The 24,315-nt window shown below is 40.8% G+C and overlaps 1 protein-coding gene across 1 annotated transcript in view; it reads right to left on the reverse strand.

Annotated features, from left to right (window-relative positions):
• NID2 (nidogen 2) overlaps window positions 1-24,315 on the reverse strand; it is a 92,684-nt gene that overhangs the window by 21,105 nt on the left and 47,264 nt on the right. The window contains exons 9-10 of the mRNA XM_027553752.1: window positions 1,466-1,609; window positions 643-771 (exon numbers count right to left, since the gene is read on the reverse strand). Coding sequence (XP_027409553.1) covers window positions 643-771; window positions 1,466-1,609 — 273 coding nt within the window. The remainder of the gene's footprint in view (window positions 1-642; window positions 772-1,465; window positions 1,610-24,315) is intronic.

The following is a 24,315-nucleotide window of genomic DNA, read 5'->3' on the forward strand; positions in this document are numbered from 1 at the left end:
TGCTAAGTCGCTTCAGTCGTGTCTGACTCTGCGCGACCCCATAGACAGCTCCCCCGTCCCTGTGATTCTCCAGGCAAGAACACTGGAGTGGGCTGCCATTTCCTTCTCCAATGCATGAAAGTGAAAAGTGAAAGTGAAGTCGCTCAGTCATGTCCGACCCTCAGCGACCCCATGGACCCTCAGGACCCTTCCAGGCTCCTCCATCCATGGGATTTTCCAGGCAAGAGTACTGGAGTGGGGTGCCACTGCCTTCTCCGATCAAATAGGACAAGCCTCTTTAAATTACAAAATCTATGTCATTCTGATTTGAGAAACACTTGACCTCTACCTAGAGCTGTTGGTATTAGAAAAGTTCATAGTCTTACTACATGATTGGGCCAAACATCAAGCTGCACAGCAGTCCTGACAGAGGTGAACATCCTTCCATGACTTACATCAAAAATTTCTATTTAGATAGATAAATAGCACAACACAACAACAAAAACCCAGACAAAAACAAAACCCCAACACACAGGACTGAACTGAGCCATAGCTTTGGGTTCTTCCCATGTGAACTGTCTGTTTCCTAGAAAACCATGCAGCAGATCTCCTGTAGAGCCACAGTGGAAAGTCATGCACCCTGGAGCACGGGTGGGCACTCACAGATGCAGGTGTGCCGGTCGTCTGCAAACTCGTAGCCACTCCGGCACTCACATCTGTAGCTCCCCAGCAGGTTGACGCACACAGAGTTGGGGCCGCAGCGGTGGAAGCCAGTCGCACATTCATTGACATCTAAAGAGGAGTAAGAACAGAAAGGGCTGCTTAATCCAAAGGCCCCACAAGTGGAAGGTCTGCAGACTCGGTATTCTCTCAGCCCTGAGAGGTTTCGGTGGGACTAGCGGTCGGTAGACTAAATGGGAGGCAAAGTTCAGGCTGCTCAGCACCAGATGTAGATGCGCACTGCAGACCGTCGTAAAAATAAACATTTATTTCAAGTCATTCATGTATGACCCCCAGGGAGATGTGTTCTGAACAAATCTTCTGAGAATTCTTTAAACATTTAAGCAATTCTGAACATTGAGAAGAAAAACACACAGAGTAACCATGTTTCTTTTAAAGTGTAAAGAAATCTCCATGACTGCTTTTGAGATACAGTAACTGAAAGAAATGGATGAAATGGATGTCTGAAATCTGAAGGTAACCAGAAAAATGTACTCTTTAATGAATGTAAAAAATACTTGATTCAGGCTCAAAACGACAATATTTAAGAGCATAAAATATCCACGAATTACAATAGCCCTAAATACCCACTCCAAACTGCTCTGGCAAACCTAACCAGAATATGCCTGGTTTTTAAATAGTTGGTATTTTTAGATGAATAGCTGCTAAACTCATTGATCCATGGAGATGACAAAGCAGACATTTGTCTTCTATGGACAGAATGCTGGAGGCCTTCATGGAGGAACACAGAGCACCAGGGTCTTACCCACACAATTCCGTCCATCTCCCTGGTACCCAGATGCACACTCGCAGGTGTAGTCCACACCTGTCGCCGGATGGCACCGAGCTGTGGTGGCACATGTGTGGCTCCCATCATAGCAAGGATTCACTGGGGTGGGCTCGGAGTCTCCTGGGTGGGTAGAGAGAAAATACAAAGGAAAAGCACAATCTGGCTGTCATCAAGAGAATGGCACAGAAGGAAGTAGATCGGCAAGTGGAACTGGCTGTGGACTTGTAAGTTTGAAGCCTGCCTGGAGACCTGACTAAATTATTAATATCTAAAGTGAGGGTGGATCATCTGCATTGCAGTTCTCAATTCCAGAATGGCTTCCTCTTGCCTTCTCTGCAGATAACTAACCTTTTCTTATTTACAGCAGGTTTGTGTCCAGGGAATAAAAATAGCCAACACATAGCATCCTTTTAGGAGAAGGCGATGGCACCCCACTCCAGTGTTCCTGCTTGGAGAATCCCAGGGACGGGGGAGCCTGGTGGGCTACCGTCCATGGGATCGCTGAGGGTTGGATATGACTGAACGACTTCACTTTTACTTTTCACTATCATGTATTGGAGAAGGCAATGGCAACCCACTCCAGTGTTCTTGCCTGGAGAATCCCAGGGACGGGGGAGCCTGGTGGGCTGCCGTCTATGGGGTTGCACAGAGTCAGAAACGACTGAAGTGACCTGGCAGCAGCAGCAGCATCCTTTTATTTAAAAGTACTTTCATTCTATCATCTTCTGTGATTCTCGGGATAATTCTGTGAGGCAGGCTGTCATTCCTTTTATTGGTAATTTTCACCAATAAGGAAAATAAGCAAGAGACATTAGAAAAATTGTCCAAGCTCAGAAAGCCAGGAAATGGGACAGCAAAAGTTATACCAAAAATTTCTGCCTCTAAATCGGACAGTCTCACTAAGTGCACTATTCTATGTTTCAAAGTTCAATTAATGAGAAAATCTTGTCTTTTTTTTTTTTTTTTTTAAGATTTATAAGACCAAATAAATGGGAATTACTTGTGCAGTATTTACTCTTTAGGATTAACCTTGCCATGGCTCCATCCAACCACCAGGCAGTGACGACAGCTAACATCTGAAATCTTCCTTTGATCTACTAGATTGAGTGTAACAGTAATGCGTATTAAGCACTTATGTGCCAGGCATTGTTCTAAACCATTACTTACTCTATTCTATTAATTACTCATGACTATACTGTGAGGAATGTATTATCATCTTCTTTTTACCGCAGCACAGAGAGCTCAAGTAACCTGACCAAGGTCACAGAGCCAGAAGAGGTGGACGGGTCCAAAAGTCAGGCGGAGGCCATGCTCCCCAAATCACACAGGCATGCTTGGACGTCCCTCATCCCTCCCCTCTGATTCTCTTGCCAGGCGGTCTGGAAGTATAGCATTTGGGTTGTGGCGGCAGGGTTAACTTGATCTTACTGACCAAGTTACTGACTTACTGAGTCAGTCCCCAGTGTGCTGCAGTTGAAAACAACAGGGTCATGTCTTCACTGAAGGCCCCACGTGAAACAAAGACCTGACTGCCTCCCATTATTCTCTCTCCATTTTAGGAGAAGGTTTTGTACCAAATTCCTGACCTACCCAGCCAAAGGAAGAAGTGAGCTTTGAGATACTTTAGTTTATAAATACTGATGACTTAGCCTTCTTGTTCAGTGCTCTCCAGCATCAAAACTGCACCATGGCGCATTCCAGCAGAGATTAGTGGGTATACATAATGTCAGGAGCTTACCAGCCTGAGAGGCATTAAAAGGAGGGGAAAAAAAAAAAAAATGCAGCCCAGAAGTTGATTGGCCAACTTGGACAGGATACACTAGCCTGCCTGAAATTGAGGAGAAAGTGTGAATACCTGCATCATACTGACTTAAAATAGCCTTCACTGACAGCGTGGCCACATCATTTGCTGAGCCCAATGCAAAACAAAACTGTGGAACTCTTTGTTCAAAATTATTAAGAGTTTCAAGACAATGACAGCACAGCTTTAAACCAAGTATCAGCCAATTTCTGAGCCTGAGGCCCTGTGCTCAGAATTTGGTTTCCAAAAACACTATATTAAAAATCCATTTTTAAAACTGTGAGTCTATTCATTCTCTGTGACTAGTTAGCTTTTCTCCTATTATAGTAAGTAAAGAAGAGCTGTATCCTTCTTAAGACATTTTCTATTTCTCCCTCTCCCTCTTGAACAGTTTGACTCTCTGACAGAGGATCTGGAACTAATTTAGTCATTTAATCAAGAGGAGAAGACTGGTTTTCCTTAAAGGAACAGTCCGTTCAGCTTCAATGCATGGCCCTCTGCCCAAAGGCTCCTCAACTGGAGAGCTGAGCCCTGAACTGGGAGCAAGGGCAGGAAGCATTCCTGGATCCTGTCCTGCAACCCCACCAACACCAGCCAAGCCACACGGGAAGCTCAAACACTTGCGCAAGCCAGGGGGCTGGCTGGTAGTTAAGGAGAAGGGGCTCCCTGGGAAGACTGCCTCCTGAACCCTGGACACCCAGCTGGGAGCTCCCACGTCAGGTGGGGCTGCTGTTTTGTTTCACACACATTCCAACCAGATCACCGCTCCCTCTGGAAAAAGGGAAAGGCTCTTAAGATACTTGCAGGCAGAGAGAGGAAAGAAAAGAGGCTGTGTTTTTCTTTTTAATTTTCTTCTTTCTTCCCCATTTTCCTCCCATTTGGATAGAATGAACAGTTTGCTATTTTACACAGGGGTGGATGGATGAGCAGGGTTGAAACACAAAGGTTAAACATCCACATTCCTTCTTTTAAAATTTGATCTATGTTACAAGGCAGTCCTGGAGTCTGTGGGGTCCACGGGGAACAACCATGAGTGAGGGGTGAGAGTGGGCTCTGGGGCTGGCACTGGATTTGAGCCCCGGCTCAACTCTTCCAGCTGTGACCATGCAAATTACATCATGTCTACGCCATTGTCTCTGTAAAAGGGAGTAACAGTCCCTTGACTGGTAGGGTTGTTGTGGGGATTTGATGAGTTAAATTCATGAAAGGTACTTAGAACGGTGCTTGGCATTAAGTAAAACTCCTTTACTACTACCACTACTACCGGTACTAATTATTATTATAATTAGACCTGGGTAAGAAAGGAAAAAAAATCATGTCATTCTAAAAGCAAATTAGCAGCCTGGTACCCACCAGTTTGTGGGCTTTCTGACCTTTTGCTACTCCCTTAGGGTGAGTCTCGAGGAAAGATGCACCCAGAGATCTGTCTTTTCCATAAATGATTCCAGAGTCTGACTGGGACTCTGGCCTGGGAGGTTCTCCCACTAAGTTACTTCTCTTACAGATCAGACTCCTACACCTAGTGAAGGGCTGAACTGGACATTCAAAGGTGATGGTCGTTTTCCCTAGGTGTTTCTGTTGAAATCTCTCCTTAAGAAATCAGCAAAAACTGATTCTTTCCTTCCTTCTGAGGTACATGTTTCTATAAAGTCAGCTGATATTTTCATGCTATTAATTCGCTACATTATAATCCCTTGTTCAGACACTCAGCGGCTATGCCCCCAACCAAGTTTCTTAAACATGAACCAACCAAGCACACCAACAAGCTCGGGATTCCTGTTTTGTGTCACCTCTACATTCCACAGGAGAACCCAGTCCTCTTTATCTCCTGTTATCATACTGCTGAAGTGACACCTGCCCAGAGAGCCCAAGGAGGTGGTAAAGGAGGCCTCGGCTCTAGTGGTAAAATATAGTTATGAACCCACCCGTCTGAGGTGCAGATTCTGGACTCAGCAGTATCAGTACTGCTGAGTATCAGTAGAACTGAAGGGAAACCTTCACTCTCATCATGTGCCTCTAGTCTTCAAGAACAAAACTGCCTACTGGCTTTCAGAATTAAAATGTCGCCTTGATCTGACAAAGTCATTTCCCATCAGTAGGGTTCCCTGACTTCCAGGCTCATCCTCTGGCTTGCCCAGAACATTTTTAAAAGTTTAAACACACTTTATTGTTTAAAACAGTTTTAGGTTATCAAAACATTGAGCAGAAAGTATAGAGTTTCCATAGCCACCCCCTAACCAATTTACACAGATTCCTCTATTATTACCATTATGTATTAGTATATACATTCATATCACAGTAATCCAAGTCTATGCCCCAACCAGTAACACTGAAGAAGCTGAAGTTTAACAGTCCTATGAAGACCTACAAGACCTTCTAGAACTAACACCCCAAAAGATGTCCTTTTCATTGTAGGGGACTGGAATGCAAAAGTAGGAAGTCAAGAAACACCTGGAGTAACAGGTAAATTTGGCCTTGAAATATGGAATGAAGCAGGGCAAAGACTAATAGAGTTTTGCCAAGAGAACGCACTGGTCATAGCAAACACCCTCTTCCAACAACACAAGAGAAGACTCTACACATGGACATCACCAGATGGTCAACACCAAAATCAGACTGATTATATTCTTTGCAGCCAAAGATGGAGAAGCTCTATACAGTCAGCAAAAACAAGACTGGGAGCTGACTGTGGCTCAGATCATGAACTCCTTATTGCCAAATTCAGACTTAAATTGAAGAAAGTAGGGAAAACCACTACACCATTCAGGTATGACCTAAATCAAATCCCTTATGATTATACAGTGGAAGTGAGAAATAGATTTAAGGGCCTAGATCTGATAGAGTGCCTGATGAACTATGGACAGAGGTTCATGACATTGTACAGGAGACAGGGATCAAGACCATCCCCATGGAAAAGAAATGCAAAAAAGCAAAATGGCTGTCTGAGGAGGCCTTGCAAATAGCTGTGAAAAGAAGAGAAGTGAAAAGCAAAAGAGAAAAGGAAAGATATAAGCATCTGAATGCAGAGTTCCAAACAACAGCAAGAAGAGATAAGAAAGCCTTCCTCAGCAATCAATGCAAAAAAATAGAGGAAAACAGAATGGGAAAGACTAGAGATCTCTTCAAGAAAATTGAGATACCAAGGGAATATTTCATGCAAAGATGGGCTCGATAAAGGACAGAAATGGTATGGACCTAACAGAAGCAGATGTTAAGAAGAGGTGGCAAGAATACACAGAAGAACTGTACAAAAAAGATCTTCATGACCCAGATAATCATGATGCTCTGATCACTCACCTAGAGCCAGACATCCTGGAACGTGAAGTCAAGTGGGCCTTAGAAAGCATCAGTACAAACAAAGCTAGTGGAGGTGATGGAATTCCAGTTGAGCTATTTCAAATCCTGAAAGATGATGCTGTGAAAGTGCTGCACTCAATATGCCAGCAAATTTGGAAAACTCAGCAGTGGCCACAGGACTGGAAAAGGTCAGTTTTCATTCCAATCCCAAAGAAAGGCAATGCCAAAGAATGCTCAAACTACTGCACAATTGCACTCATCTCACATGCTAGTAAAGTAATGCTCAAAATTCTCCAAGCCAGGTTTCAGCAATACGTGAACTGTGAACTTCCAGATGTTCAAGCTGATTTTAGAAAAGGCAGAGGAACCAGAGATCAAATTGCCAACATCTGCTGGATCATGAAAAAAGCAAGAGAGTTCCAGAAAAACATCTATTTCTGCTTTATTGACTATGCCAAAGCCTTTGATTGTGTGGATCACAATAAACTGTGGAAAATTCTGAAAGAGATGGGGATACCAGACCACCTGACCTGCCTCTTGAGAAACCTATATGCAGGTCAGGAAGCAACAGTTAGAACTGGACATGGAACAACAAACTGGTTCCAAACAGGAAAAGGAGTATGTCAAGGCTGCAAATTGTCACCCTGCTTATTTAACTTATATGCAGAGTACATCATGAGAAACGCTGGACTGGAAGAAACACAAGCTGGAATCAAGATTGCCGGGAGAAATATCAATAACCTCAGATATGCAGATGACACCACCCTTGTGGCAGAAAGTGAAGAGGAACTAAAAAGCCTCTTGATCAAAGTGAAAGAGGACAGTGAAAAAGTGGGCTTAAAACTCAACATTCAGAAAACTAAGATCATGGCATCCGGTCCCATCACTTCATGGCAAATAGATAGGGAAACAGTGGAAACAGTGTCAGACTTTATTTTGGGGGGCTCCAAAATCACTGCAGATGGTGTCTGCAGCCATGAAATTAAAAGACGCTTACTGCTTGGAAGGAAAGTTATGACCAACCTAGATAGCATATTCAAAAGCAGAGACGTTACTTTGCCAACAAAGGTCCCTCTAGTCAAGGCTATGGTTTTTCCAGCGGTCATGTATGGATGTGAGAGTTGGACTGTGAAGAAAGCTGAGCGCTGAAGAATTGATGCTTTTGAACTGTGGTGTTGGAGAAGACTCTTGAGAGTCCCTTGGACTGCAAGGAGATCCAACCAGTCCATTCTGAAGGACATCAGCCCTGGGATTTCTTTGGAAGGAATGATGCTAAAGCTGAAACTCCAGTACTTTGGCCACCTCATGCGAAGAGTTGACTCATTGGAAAAGACTCTGATGCTGGGAGAGATTGGGGGCAGGAGAAGGGGACGACAGAGGATGAGATGGCTGGATGGCATCACCAACTCGATGGACGTGAGTTTGAGTGAACTCAGGAGTTGGTGATGGACAGGGAGGCCTGGCTTGCTGCAATTCATGGGGTCACAAAGAGTCGGACACAACTGAGTGACTGAACTGAACTGATTATACAATTGTTATAACTGATAAATCAATATTGACACATTATTATTAACTAAAATTGTAGTTTACTTTGGGGTAGACTCTCTGTGCTGTACCGTTCTACAGGTTTTGACAAATGTATAATGATGCGTATCCTCCCTTACAGTGTCACAGATGGCTTCCCCTGTGCTCCACCTATTCATCCCTCCTTCCCTCCCTCCCCTTGAGCCTCTAGCAACAACTGATCTATTTACTGTCCCTACAATTTTACCTTTCCTAGAAAGTCTAGAATCACACAGTATGAAGCCTTTTCATACTGGCTTCTTTCAGTTAGTAATATGCACTTAGAGTTCCTAGAACAAGTTGGCAGAGTAGAAGGATGAGCACTCATCTTCTCCTGAGGGAACACCAAAATTTCAGCTAGCTGCTGAACAATCATCAACAAGAAAATGTTGGAACCCACCAAAAAAAGATACCCCATGTCCACGGGCAAAGGAGAAGCCACCACAGGACAGCAGGAGGGGCCCAACTGCACCTAAAATCAAACATTATGCCTGCCAGAGGAACTGAGAGGACGCGCCAGGACTCAGGGAAAGGAGCAGTGACCCCCCACAAGAGACTGAGCCAGACCTGCCTGTAAATGTTTGAGGGTCTCCTGTGGAGGCATGGGTCAGCAGTGGCCCACTATGGGGAGAGGGGCTCTGGCAGCAGCAGTCCTGGGAGGCACGGCATGTGGCATTAGTCCTCTTGGAGGAGGTCGCCATTAGCCGTTCTATAGAGCTGCTGGGTGGGTGATCCACAAACTGGAGAACAGTGATACCAAAGAAGTTCTCGCACTGTTGTGAAAATTCTAGGCCCCACAACAGACTTCCCAACCTGGGGATCCAGCAAAGGGACTGAGAATCCCCAGGGGATCTGACTTTGAAGGTCAGCAGGATTTGATTACTGAATTTCCACAGGACTGGGGAAACAGAGACACTTGGAGGGCCCAACAAAAACTTGTGCGCACCAGGACCCAGGAGAAAGGAACAGTGACTCCACAAGAGATTGAATCAGACTCACCTATGAGTGTTTGGGAGTCGCTGGTGGAGGCGTGGGTCAACAGCAGCCTGCCACAGGGCCAGGGGCACTGGCAGCAGCAGTCCTGAGAGGCATGGCATGCTGGTGTAAGTTCTTTTGGAGGAGGCTGCCATTACCCCTTCCATAGATTGGCCTCAGGCCAAACTACGGGGAGGGAACACAGCCCCACCCGTCAGCAGAAAATTGAATTAAAGATTTACTGAGCATGGCCTTGCCAGAGCAAGACCCAGTTTTCCCCCCAGCCAGTCCCTCCCATCAGGAAGCTTCCATAAGCTTCTTATCCTCATCCATCAGAGGGCAGACAGAATGAAAAACACAATCACAGAAAACTAACCAAAATGATCATGTGGATCACAGCTTTGTGTACCAATGAAACTATGAGCCATGCCGTGTAGGGCCACCTAAGACGGACAGGTCATGGTGGAGAGATTTGACAAAACGTGGTCCACTGGAGAAGGGAATGGCAAATCACTTCAGCATTCTTGCCTTGAGAATCCCATGAACGTACAAAAAGGCAAAGAGATACGACACTGAAAGATGAACCCCCTAGGTTGTTAAGTGTCCAATATGCTATGGGAGAAGAGCAGAGAAATGGCTCCAAAAAGAATGAAGAGATGGAGCCAAAGCAGAAAAGATGCCCAGTTGTGGGTGTGCGTGGTGATGAAAGTATAGTCCGATGCTATAAAGAACAATATTGCATAGGAACCTGGAATGTTAGGTTCATGACTCAAGGTAAATTAGAAGTTGTCAAACAGGAGATTGCAAGTGTGAACATCAACATTCTAGCAATCAGTGAACTAAAATGGATGGGAACGGGCAAATTTAATTCAGATGACCATTATATCTACTTCTGTGGGCAAGAATCCCTTAGAAGAAATGGAGTAGTCCTCATAGTCAACAAACAAGTCCAAAATTCAGTACTTGGATGCAATCTCAAAAATGACAGAGTGAACTCTGTTTGTTTTCAAGGCAAATCATTCAATATCACAGTAATCCAAGTCTGTGTCCCAACCACTAATGCTGAAGAAGCTGAAGTTGAATGGTTCTTTGAAGACCTACAAGACCTTCTAGAACTAACACCAAAAAAAAAAAAAAAAGACACCCTTTTCATCATAGGGAACTGGAATACAAAGTAGGAAGTCAAGAGATACCTGGAGTAACAGGCAAATTTGGCCTTGGAATACAAAATGAACAGGGCAAAGGCTAATAGAGTTTTGCCAAGAGAACACACTGATCATAGCAAACCCCCTCTTCCAACAACATAAGAGATAACTCTACATATGGACATCACCAGATGGTCAATACCAAAATCAGATTATTACATTTTTGCAGCCAAAGTTGGAGAAGCTCTATACAATCAGCAAAAATAAGACCAACCAGGAGCTCACTGTGGCTCAGATCATGGAGTCTTTATTGCAAAAATCAGACTTAAATTGAAGAAAGTAGGGAAAACCACTAGACCATTCAGGTATGTCCTAAATCAAATCCCTTAATAATTATACAGTGGAAGTGACAAATAGATTCAAGGGATTAGATCTGATAGAGTCCCTGAAGAACTATGGACAGAGCTTTATAACACTGTACAGGAGGCAGTGATCAAAACCATCCCCAAGAAAAAGAAATGTAAAAAGGTGAAATGTTTGTCTAAGGAGGCCTTAAAAAAAGTTAAAGGAGAAAAGATATACTCATCTGAATGCAGAGTTCCAAAGAAAAGCAAGGAGAAATAAGAAAGATTTCTTAAGTGAACAATGCAAAAAAATAGAGGAAAACAATAGGTTGGGAAGGACTAGAGATCTCTTCAAGAAAATTAGAGATACCTAGAGAACATTCAGTGCAAAGATAGGCACAATAAAGGACAGAAACAGTATAGACCTAACAGAAGCAGAAGATATTAAGAAAAGGTGACAAGAAAACAGAAGAACTGTACAAAAAAGGACTTAATGACCTGGATCACCATGACAGCATGGTCACTCATCTAGAGCCACACATCCTAGAGAGTGAAGTCAAGTGGGCCTTAGGAAGCACTGAGAGAAGTGAAGTGAAAGTGAAAGTCGCTCAGTCGTGTCCAACTCTTTGCAACCCCATGGACTATACAGTCCATGGAATTCTCTAGGTCAAAATACTGAAATGGGTAGCCTTTCCCTTTTCCAGAGGATCTTCCCAACCCAGAGATCAAACCCAGGTCTCCTGCCTTTCAGGCAGATTCTTTACAAGCTGAGCCACAAGGGAAGCCCAAGAATACTGGAGTGGGTAGCCTATCCCTTCTCCTGACCCAGGATTCGACCCCAACCCAGGGTCTCCTGCATTGCATGTAGATTCTTTACCAACTAAGCTATCAGCAAAGCCCTAGGAAGCATTACTATGAACAAAGCTAGTGGAGGTGATGGGATTACAGCTGAGCTATTTCAAATCCCAACAGATGATGCTGTGAAAGTGCTGCACTCAATATGCCAGCAAATTTGGAAAACTCAGCAGTGGCCACAGGACTGGAAAAGGTCAGTTTTCATTCCAAAGAAGTGCAAAGCCAAAAAATGTTCAAACTACCATACAATTGCATTCATTTCACATGCTAGCAAGGCAATGCTCAAAATCCTTCAAACTAGGCTTCAAAGTATGCAAGCTGAGAATTTCCAGATTTACAAGCTGTATTTAGAAAGGGCAAAGGAACCAGAGATCAAAATGCCCACACCTGTTGGGTCACAGAAAAAGCAAGGGAATCCCAGAAAAAATCTACTTCTGCTTCATTGACTATGCTAAAGCCTTTGACTGTGTGGATTACAATAAACTGTGGGAAATTCCTCAAGAGATGGAATACCAGACTACCTTACCTGCCCCAAGAAATTTATGTGCAGGTCAAGAAGCAACAGTTAGAACCACCCATGGAACAACAAACTGGTTCAAAATTGGGAAAGGAGTACAGCAAGGCTATATATTGTCAACCTACTTATTTAATCTCTATGCATAGTACATGATGCGAAATGCCAGGCTGGATGAAGCACCAATTGGAATCAAGATTGCTGGGAGAAATACCAATAACCTCAGATATTCAAATGATACCACCCTTATGGCAGAAAGTGAAGAAGAACTGAAAAGCTTCTTGATGAAGGGGAAAGAGGAAAGTGAAAAAGCTGGCTTAAAACTCAACATTCAAAAACCGAAGATCATGGTATCCAGTCCCATCACTTCATGACAAATAGATGGGGAAATAATGGAAATAGTAACAGACTTTCTTGATCTCTTTTCTTGCACTCATCTTCTCCTGCCAGAGCAACAAAATCACAACTAGCTTTTGAACAACCATCAACAGGATGACACTGGAACCCACCAAAAAAGACACCCCACATCCAAGGACAAAGGAAAAGCCACAACAAAATGGCAGAAGGGGAACAATTACAATAAAATCAAATCCTATGCCTGACAGGTAGTGACTCACTAACTGGAGAACAATAATACCAAAGAAGTTCTCACACTGTTGTGAAAGTTCTAGGCCCCACGTCAGGCTTCCCAGTCTGGAGATTTGGCCAAGGGACTGGGAATCCCCAGGGAATCTGACTTTGAAGGTCAGTGGGATTTGGCTACAGAGATTCCACAGGACTGGGGGAAACAGAGACTCTTGGAGGGCACAAACAAAATCTTGTGTGCCCGGACCCAGGGGAAAGGAACAGTGACCCCACAGGAGACTGAGCCAGACCTACCTGTGAGTATTTGAGGGTCTCCTGCAGAGGTGTGTGTTGGCAGGAGCCTGCTGAGGGAATGGGGGCACTGACACCAACAGTCCCAGGAGCTGCATCATGACATAAGCCCTCTTGGAGGTCACCAATAGCCCTACTATAGAAGCCTATAGACTCCAGGACTGGGTTATCTCAGGCCAAACAACTAACAGGGAGAAAGAACAGCTCCACCCATCAGCAGACAACTGGATTAAAGTTTTACTGAGTATGGTCCTGCCTATCAGAGCAAGAACCAGTTTCCCCAGCAAGTCCCTCCCATCAGGAAGCTTTCACAAGCCTCTTATCTTCAAAGGGCTGACAGAAGAAATAAGAACTACAATCCCATCAGCCTCCAGAACTAATACCACAATCAAAGAAAGCTACCCAAAATGAAAAGAAATAGGATTATGTCCAGATGAAGGAACAGATAAATTCCCAGAAAAATAAGTAAATAAGTGGAGATAAAAAATAAGTGGAGATAGGCAATCTTCCAGAAGAAGAATTCAGAATAATGATAGTGAATATAATTCAGGATCTCAGAAAAGATGGAGGGCAAAGATTGAGAAGATGCAAGAAATGTTTACCAAGGACATAGAAGAACTAAGAAACAGAGATGAACAATACACTAGAAGGAATCAACAGCAGGGTAAGAATGTATAAGTGACCTGGAAGACAAAAGGTGGAAATCAATGCTGCAAAACAGAATATAGAAAAAAGAATGAAAAGAAATGAAGGCAGCCTAACAGACCTCTGGGACAACATTAAACACACCAACAGTCACATTATAGGGGTCCCAGGAGAAGAAAGAAAGAAAAGACCCTAGAAAATACTTGAAGAGATAATAGCTGAAAACTTCCCCAACATGGGAAAGGAAATAGTCAATCATGTCCAGGATGCAGAGAGTCGTCAGCAGGATAAATCCAGTGAGGAACACATTGAAACATATGGCAATCAAACTGACAAAAATTAAAGACAAAGTTAAATTATTAAAGCAACAAGGGAAAAAAGATAAATAACATACAAGGAAAAACACATAAGGTTATCAGCCAATTTCTCAACAGAAACTCTACAAGCCAGAAGAGAATGGCAGAATATATTCCAAGTGATGAAAGGGAAGAACCTACAACCAAGAATGCTCTACCCAGCAAGACTCTCATTCAGATTTTATGGAGAAATCAAAAGCTTTCCACATAAGCAAAGATCAGATCAGTCGCTCAGTCGTGTCCGACTCTTTGCAACCCCATGAATTGCAGCATGCCAGGCCTCCCTGTCCATCACCAACTCCCTGAGTTCACTCAAACTCACGTCCATCGAGTTGGTGATGCCATCCAGCCATCTCATCCTCTGTCGTCCCCTTCTCCTCTTGCCCCCAATCCCTCCCAGCATCAGAGTCTTTTCCAATGAGTCAAATCTTCGCATGAGGTGGCCAAAGTACTGGAGTTTCAGCTTTAGCATCATTCCTTCCAAAGAAAACCCAGGGCTGAGCTCCTTCAGAATGGACTGGTTGGATCTCCTTGCAGTCCAAGGGACTCTCAAGAGTCTTCTCCAACACCACAGTTCAAAAGCATCAATTCTTTGGCACTCAGCTTTCTTCACAGTCCAACTCTCACATCCATACATGACCAAAGGAAAATCCACAGCCTTGAAGAGACGAACCATAAAAGCTGAGATTATTCAACCCCACTAAACCTGTTTTACAACAAATGCTAAAGGAACTTCTCTAGGCAGGAAACACAAGAGAAGGAAAACTTCTACAAAAAATAAACCCAAAACAATTAACAAAATGGTAATAGAACCATACATATTGACAATTACTTTAAATGTAAATGGATTAAATGCACCAACCAAAAGACATGCACCAACCAACAGACTGGCTGAGTGGATACAAAAACAAGACCCATATGTATGTTGTCTACAAGAGACCTGCTTCATACCTAGGGACACTTACAGACTGAAAGTAAGGGGATGGGAGAAGGTATTTCACACAAATGGAAATCATAAGAAAGCTGGAGTAGCAATACTCATATCAGACAAAATAGACTTTAAAACAAAGACTGTTATAAAAGACAAAGAAAGATACTACATAATGATCAAGGGTTCAATCCAAGAAGAAGATACAACAATTATAAATATATATGCACCCAATATAGGAGCACCTCAATATGTAAGGCAAATACTAACAAACAGAAAGGGAGAAATCAACAGTAACACAACAACAGTGGGGGGCTTTAATACCCTACTTTCATCAGTAGATCATCCAGACAGAAAATCAATAAGGAAACGCAGGCCTTAAATGACACTTTAGATGAACTGGACATAATTGACATTTATAGAGCATTCCATCCAAAAGCAGCAGACTACACATTTTTCTCAAGTACATACGGTCATGTATAGCCCACACATGACCACATGCTGGGCTACAAGATGAGCCTTGGTAAATTTAAGAAAATTGAAATAATATCAAGCATCTTTTCTAATCACAATGCTATGAGATTAGAAATAAACTACAAGGAAAAAAACTCTAAGAAACACAAACATGTAGCGGCTAAACAACATGCGACTAAACAATCATTAGATAACTGAAGAAATCAAAGAATAAATTTAAAAAATACCTTGAGACAAATGAAAAGGAAAGCACAAAGGTAAAAAACTTATGGGATGCAGGAAAAGCAGTTGTATAAGGGAAGTTTATAGCAATACAGTCTTACCTCAAGAAACAAGAAAAATCTCAAATAAAAAACCTAACCTTACACCTAATACAACTAGAGGAAGAAGAACAAACTAAACCTAAAGTTAGTTGAAGGAAAGAAATCATAAAGATCAGAGCAGAAATAAATGAAATAGAGACAAAGAACACAATTGCAAAAATCAATGAAACTAAAAGCTGGTTCTTTGAGAAGATAAACAAGATTGATAAACCATTAGCCAGACGCATCAAGAAAAAAAAGGGAGAGGACTCAAATCAGTAAAATTAGAAATAGAAAAGATGTTACAACTGACTCCACAGAAATACAAAGAATCATAAGACTACTATGAACAACTTACACCAATAAAATGGTATTTTTATTGGAATTACTGGAAGAAATGCACAATTTCTTAGAAAGTTACAATCCCCGTAAATGAACGGGGAAGAAACAGAAAATACGAACACACCAATCACAAACACTAAAATTGAAACTGTGATTAAAAAACTCCCAACAAACAAAAGTCCAGGACCTGATGGCTTCACAGGCAAATTTTATCAAACATTTAGAGAAGAGTTAAGACCTATCCTTCTGAAACTATTCCAAAAGGTTGCAGAGGAAGGAACACTCACCAATTCATTTCATGAGGCCACCATCTGATACCAAAACCAGACAAAGATACCACAAAAAAAAAAAAGAAAGAAAGAAAATTACAGGCCAATATCACTAATGAACATAGATGCAAAAATCCTCAACAAAATACAAGCAATCCATATCCAACAATACATTAAAAAGATCATACACCATGATCAAGTAGGATTCATCCCAGGGTTTCAAGGATTTTTCAACATCCACAAATCAATGTGATACACCATATTCAACAAATTGAAGAATAAAAACCATATGATCATCTCAATAGATGCAGAAAAGGCTTTTGACAAAATTCACTACCAATTTATGGAAAAACTCTCCAGAAAGTGGGCATAGAGGGTACATACCTCAACATAGTAAAGGCCATATATGACAAGCCTATGACTAGCACCATATTCAATGGTGAAAAGCTAAAAGCATTCCCTCTAAAATCAGGAACAAGACAAGGCTGTCCACTCTCACCATTTTTATTCAACATAGTTTTGGAAGTCCTAGCTGCAGCAGAGAAGAAGTAAAGGGAATCCAAATTGGAAAAGATGCTAAATTGTCACTGTTTGCAGATGACATGATCCTATACATAGAAGATCCTAAAGACATTACCATAAAATTACTAGAGTTCATCAACAAATTTGGTAAAGTCGCAGGTCACAAAATTAATACACAGAAATCTGTTGCATTTCTATACACTAACAATGAAAGATTAGAAAGAGAAATTCAAGAAGCAATTCCATTTACCATTCCATCAAAACAAATAAAACACCTAGGAATAAACCTACTTAAGGAGATAAAAGACCTGTACTCCAAAAAGTATAAGATGCTGATGAAAGAAATCAAAGAAAACATAAACAGATGGAAAGATACTCTGTATTCATGGATTGGAAGAATCAATATTCCCAAAATGACTATACTACCCAAGGCAATCTACAGATGCAACACAAGCCCTATCAAATTACCAATGGCATTTTTCACAGAACTAGAACAAAAAAAATCTCAAAATCTGTATGGAGACACAAAAGACCCCAAAGAGCCAAAGCATCTTGAAAAAGAAAAATGGAACTGGAGGAATCAGGCACTTGGACTTCAAACTATACTACAAAGCTACAGTCATCAAAATAGTATGGTAATGGCACAAAAATAGAAATATAGATCCACGGAACAGGATAGAAAACCCAGAAATAAGTCCACGCACCTACAGTCAGTTAATCTATGACAAAGGAGGCAAGACTACACAATGTTGGAAAGACAGTTTCTTCAACAAATGGTGCTGGGAAAACTGGACAGCCATATGTAAAACAATGAAATTAGATCATTCGGTAACTACATGCACAAAAATAAGCTCAAAATGGATTAAAGACCTAAATGTTAGACCAGATACAATAAAACTCTCAGAGGAAAACACAGGCAGAACACTCTCTGACATACGTCACAGCAAAATCTTTTTTAATCCATCTCCCAGAATAATGGAAATAAAAGCAAAAATAAACAAATGGGACCTACTTAAACTCACAAGCTTTTGCACAGCAAAGGAAACAATAAACAAAACAAAAACAAAACCCAGATAGGAAGAAAATATTTACAAATGATGTGACTGATAAGGGACTAGTCTCCAAAATTTACAAACAGCTTATGCCACTTAATAGCATCAAAACAAACAACCCACTCAAAAAATGGGCAGAAGACCTGAATAGATATTTGTCTAAAGAGAACATACAGATGGCCAATAGGCACATGAAAAGATGTTCAAAATCGCTAGTTATTAGAGAAATGCAAATCAAAACTACAATGAGATATCACCTCACACCAGTCAGAATGGCCATCATCAAAAAAGCCACAAACAAATGCTGGAGAGGGTGTGGAGAGAAGGGAACCCTCCTGCACTGTTGGTGAGAATGTAAATTGGTACAGCCACGATGGAGAACAGTAAGTATGGAGGTTCCTTAAAAAACTTAAAATAGAGCTACCTTGATGAGAGAATTGACAGAACTTTGTGGTTTAATGTTGGAGACACATTTAAGAGAGATACATACACCCCAATGTTCATTGCAGCACCGATTACAATGGTCAAAAACGTGGAAACAACATAAATGTGCACTGACAAAGGAATGGATAAAGAAGATGTGGTGTATATCATACACAACGGAATATTACTCAGACATTACAAAGAATGAAATAAGGCCATTTGCAACAACATGGATGGACCTAGAGAGTGTCATACTGAGTGAAGTAAGTCAGAAAGAGACAGAAATATCATATGACATCCCTTATATGTGGAACCTAAAAAGAAAGGATACAAATGAACTTACAAAACAGAAAGAGACTCACAGACTTAGAAAACCAACTCATGGGTGCTGGGGGGAAGGGATAGTTAAGGACTTTGAAGGTCATGTACACACTGCTATATTTAAAATGGATAACAAAAATCTACTGTACAGCACATGGAACTCTGCTCAATGTTATGTGGCAGCCTGGATGGGAAGGGGGTTTGAAGGATAATGTATACATGTATATGTATAGCTAAGGCCCTTCACTGTTCATTTGAAACCATCGCAACATCATTAATTGGCTATACCCCAATACAAAATGTTTTTGGTGTTAAAAAATAAAAGTAAAAAGTAAAAAAAAAAAAAAAGTAAAGAAAAGTGACAAACACATAAACAAAAATTATTCCTACAATTATACTAATACCACAGACATGACTATCAAAGAACATAATCTAAATTAATACCACAGTCCATAGCTTATTAATTAGTCTATAAGCTTTTTTGTCTTAATTTAATGACAGTAGCCTTAACTTCTCACTAATTTTTTTCTCTAACTCCTTAATCAGCATCATTATTAATTTTTAACAATATGACTCATGATTAATATTAATAGCCAACCAATTTCGCCTACTCAAAGAATCATTAGCTTGAAACAATATTTACCATACTAATTATATTAGAAATATTCCTAATTATAAAATTCACAGCCACAGAATTAATCTCATTTTATATTTTATTTGAAGCAACGGTAATTTCAACACTTATTATCATTACCCTATGGGGTAATCAAATAGAACATCTTAAAGCAGAACCTTCTCATTTTATACCCTAGTAGGAGTTCTTCTACTCTTAGTAGCACTAGTATATACTCACATCATCTCAGGTTTGGGACCTCCCTGGAAGTCCAGGGGTTAAGCCTCCAAGCTTCTACTGCAAGGGGTGTAAGGGAACTAAAGATCCTGCCTAGATTCTGCATGCTGCACTGCATGGCCAAAACAAACAAAAACTGTCACAGGCTCACTACATTTTCTAATACTTCAATATTGAACACAAGCAACATCCAACTCCTGATTCAACATTTTCACACAACTAGCATGTATGACAGCCTTTACAGTAAAACCACTCCTCTACAGCCTTCACCTTTGATTACCTGAAGCGCAGGTAGAAGCCCCTGTTGCAGGATCCATAGTCCTAGCGGCTGACCCAGTAAGATCCTGAGGCTGTGGTATATTGTGAATCACAACAATTCTAAACACATTAACAGATTTCATAACATACCCTTTTTTATACTCTCCTTATGGAGAAGGCAACGGCACCCCACTCCAGTACTCTTGCCTGGAGAATTCCAGGGACGGCAGAGCCTGGTGGGCTGCAGTCCCTGGGGTCGCTAAGAGTCGGACACAACTGAACAACTTCACTTTCACTTTTCACTTTCATGCATTGGAGAAGGCAATGGCAACCCACTCCGGCACTCTTGCCTGGAAAATCCCATGGACGGAGGAGCCTGGAAGGCTGCATTCCATGGGGTCGTGAAAAGTCGGACACGACTGAGCAACTTCACTTTCACTTTAGGAGGAATAACCATAACTAGGTTCAATTTGTTTACGCCAAACAGACCTAAAGTCACTGATTGTGTATTCATCTGTCAGTCACACAGCACTTGTTATGCTCAGTTCAGTTGCTCAGTCATGTTCGACTCTTTGTGATCCCATGGACACACCAGGCTTCCCTGTCCATCACCAACTCCCGGAGCTTACTCAAACTCATGTCATGTCAGTGATGCCATCCAACCATCTCATCCTCTGTCATCCCCTTCTCCTCCAGCCTTCAATCTTTCCCAGCATCAGCAGCTTTTCCATTGAGTCAGTTCTTCCCATCAGGTGGCCAAAGAATTGGAGTTTCAGCTTCAGCCTTACAATGAATATTCAGGACTGATTTTCTTTAGGATTGACTGGTTGGATCTCCTTGCAGTCCAAGGGACTCTTGGACTTGGAGAAGACCACAGTTCAAAAGCATCAATTCTTTGGTGCTCAGGTTTCTTTATAGTCCAACTCTCACACCCATACATGACTACTGGAAAATCCATAGCTTTGACTAGATGGACCTTTGTTGGCAAAGTAATGTCTCTGCTTTTCAATATGCTGTCTAGGTTGGTCACAGCTTTTCTTCCAAGGAGCAAACGTCTTTTAATTTCATGGCTGCAGTCATCATCTGCAGTGATTTTGGAGCCCCCAAAAATAGTCTTTCACTGTTTCCATTGTTTCCCCATCTATTTGCCATGAAGTGATGGGACCGGATGCCATGATCTTCGTTTTTTGAATGTTGAGTTTTAAACCAGCTTTTTCACTGTCCTCTTTCACTTAACACCTTAAAGATTATACAGGAGCCACAAATCTAATAACTGCCCACAACCTCACATCATCCATGTTATTCTGCCTAGACAATTAAAATTATGAAAAAATTCACAGCCAAACAATAATTCTAGCATGAGGTCTACAAACATTCCTCCCATTAATACATGATGACTACTAGCAAGTTTAACCAACCTAGCTCTAACCACCAACTATCACTCTAACTGGAGAACTACTTGTGGTAGTATCATCCTTCTCATGATCAAATATCACGATTATCTTAATAGGAATTAACACAATACAATAATTACTGCCTTATCTTCCTACACACAGTAATTGTAACACAATGAGTCAAATAAACATACCATATCAGTAATATTAAACTATCATTCACACAAGAAAATGCCTCATAACCTCTCACATTTTACCTCTCTTACTCCTATCATTAAACCCTTGAATCATTTTAGGGTTCTTATACTGTAAATATAGTTTTTTTAAAAAAAAATATTAGCTTGTGAATCTAGTAACAGGAGACTATACCTTCTTATTTACAAAAAAAAAGTATGCAAGAACTGCTAATTCATGCTACCCCATATAATAGTATGGCTTTTTCAAACTGGATAGTAGTTATCCCATTGGTCTTAGGAACTAAAAAATTGGTGCAACTACAAATAAACTAAACTTATTTACTTCTTTCACACTACATATTTATACTAACTGTATCGATTATAATAACAAACACCAACATCTACAAAAATAATACATATCCATCCTACGTAAAAACCACTATGCTTCTATCAGCAGCTTAATTCCAACAATAATATTCATTCATATATGTCAAGAGATAATTATCTCAATCTGAACCCTTAAATCATCACTTAGCTTCAAATTAGACTATTTCTCAATAATATTTGTTCCAGTAGAATTATTTCTCACATGATCAGTTAAGGAATTTTCAATATGATACTTAAATACTACTTTTTCTTATCACAATACTAATTCTTGCCACTGAAAACAATCTTTCACAACTTTTCATTGGGTGAAAAGGAGTCAGAATTATATCTTTCCTACTTATCAGGTGATGATATGGATGAGCAGATGCAAATACAGCTGCTCTTCAAACAATTTTATATAATCACACTGGAGACATTGGATTATATCAGTAGTATAATTTCTATTTAACTTAAACCCATGAGACATACAACAAATTGCTTACTCAAACCTACCTCTAATAGGACTTGTGTTGTCTGCAACTGGAAAATCCGCCCTATTTGGCCTCCGTTTGTGACTTCCCTCAGCAACAGAAGTCCCTACCCCCATTTTAGCCCTACTCCACTCAAGCACAGTAGTTATAGCAGGTATTTTCCTACTTATCCACTTTTACCCTTTAACAGAATAATAAATTTATCCAAACAACATTATATTTGGATAAATATCACTACATTATTTACAGCAATATGCACTCTTACCCAAAATGACATTAAAAAAATTGTTGCCTTCTCTACTTCAAGCCAATTAGGCCTTATAATCATTAATAATCAATATTAACCAATCTTATCTAGCATTTCTCCATATTTGCACACACCCCTTTTTAAAGGCCATACTGTTTATATGGATCCATATAATAGTCTGGATCCATTATACATAGTCCAAATGATGAACAAGACATTTGAAAGTTAGGAGGTTTATTTAAGGCATTACCTTGTACCACAACAGCCCTCACTATCAGAAGTCTCTCACTGTTGGGAATACCGTTCCTCATAGGCTTCTACTCTAAAGACCCAAATTATCAACACTGCCAACACATCGTATACCAACACCTGAGCCCAAGTCTCATCGCCACGTCTCTTACAGCTGTCTATAGCACCCACGTGATTGTCTTTACACTATTAGGACAATTCATTAACTTTAATTAATGAAAACAACCCACTCCCAATCAATTCTATTAAACATTTACTGGTGGGAAGTATTTTCACTGGATTCATTACTTCCAACAATATTCCCCCAACAGCAATCCTACAAATAACTCTACATTATTACTCGAAACTAACTTCCCTTGCTGTGACCATCCTAGGTTTTACTCTGGCATTCGAAATCAATCTCACTACACAAAACTTAGACTTTAAATACCTTCATATTTTTCAAATTTTCCAGCCTCTTAGGATATTTTCTCATTATTATACATCACTTCCCACCATACTTAAATTTATCAACAAGCCAGAAATCAGCATCATCCCTCCTAGATTTAATCTGACTAGAAAGAATCCTATGAAAACTACTTCCCTTATTCAAATAAAATTCTCTACACTAGTGTCAGACCAAAAAGGCCTAATTGAAGTATATTTTCTTTCATCCCTCATTACACTCACCCTAAGCATAATCTATTTAATTATCATGAGTAACCTATGGTTTTTCCAGTAGTCATGTATGGATGTGAGAGTTGGACCATAGAGAAAACTGAGTGCCAAAGAATTGATGCTTTTGAACTGTGGTGTTGGAGAAGACTCTTGAGAGTCCCTTGGACTTCAAGGAGATCCAACCAGTCCATCCTAAAGGAGATCAGTCCTGGGTGTTCATTGGAAGGACTGATGCTAAAGCTCCAATACTTTGGCCACTTGATGCAAAGAGCCAATTCATTGGAAAAGACCTTGATGCTGGGAAAGATTGAAGGCAGGAAAAGAAGAGGATGACAGAGGATGAGATGGTTGGATGGTATCACCCACTCAATGGACATGAGTTTGAGTAAGCTCCAGGAGTTGGTGATGGACAGGGAAGCCTGGCGTGCTGCAGTCCATGGGTTCACAAAGAATCAGACATGACTGAGCGACTGAACTAAACCTTTATAATAACCACAACACCAATAAGCAATGATACATCAGTAACAATTATCAATCAAGTACCAGAGCTGTACAACACCCCAATTCCTGTACCTCTTCATCAAAAAACTCAGAATTACCTGTATCATAAATAACCCAATCATCTAGCCCATTAAACTTAAATACAATCTCCCCTTCCTCACCATTTAAGACACAAAATACTACTGAAAATTTTATCATCAACCTTGAAAGAAATATATCTACAAGAGTCTTACTAGAGACTCAAATCTCAGAATACTTCTCAGTAGCCATAGCTGACATATAACCAAATACTACTAATATTTTGCCTAAATAAATAAAAAATACTATTAAACCCTGAAATGAACCACCGTAATTCAACACAAGCCCACAACCAATACCACCACCTACAATCAGTCTAAGTCCACATAATTAGGTGACGGTTTTGAAGAAAACCCCGCAAAACTAATTGCAAAAATAGTACTTAAACACAATGTATATTATTGTTCTTACATGGACTCTAACCATAGCCAATGAAATGAAAAATCATCACTGTTAATTCAGCTATAAGAACACTATGGCTTCCGTAGTGGCTCAGTGGTGAAGAATCCGTGTGCCGGTGCAGGAGACACAGGTTCGATCCCCGGTCTGGGAAGA

This window comes from Bos indicus x Bos taurus, chromosome 10 (assembly GCF_003369695.1).
Source record: "Bos indicus x Bos taurus breed Angus x Brahman F1 hybrid chromosome 10, Bos_hybrid_MaternalHap_v2.0, whole genome shotgun sequence".
NCBI lineage: Eukaryota > Metazoa > Chordata > Mammalia > Artiodactyla > Bovidae > Bos > Bos indicus x Bos taurus.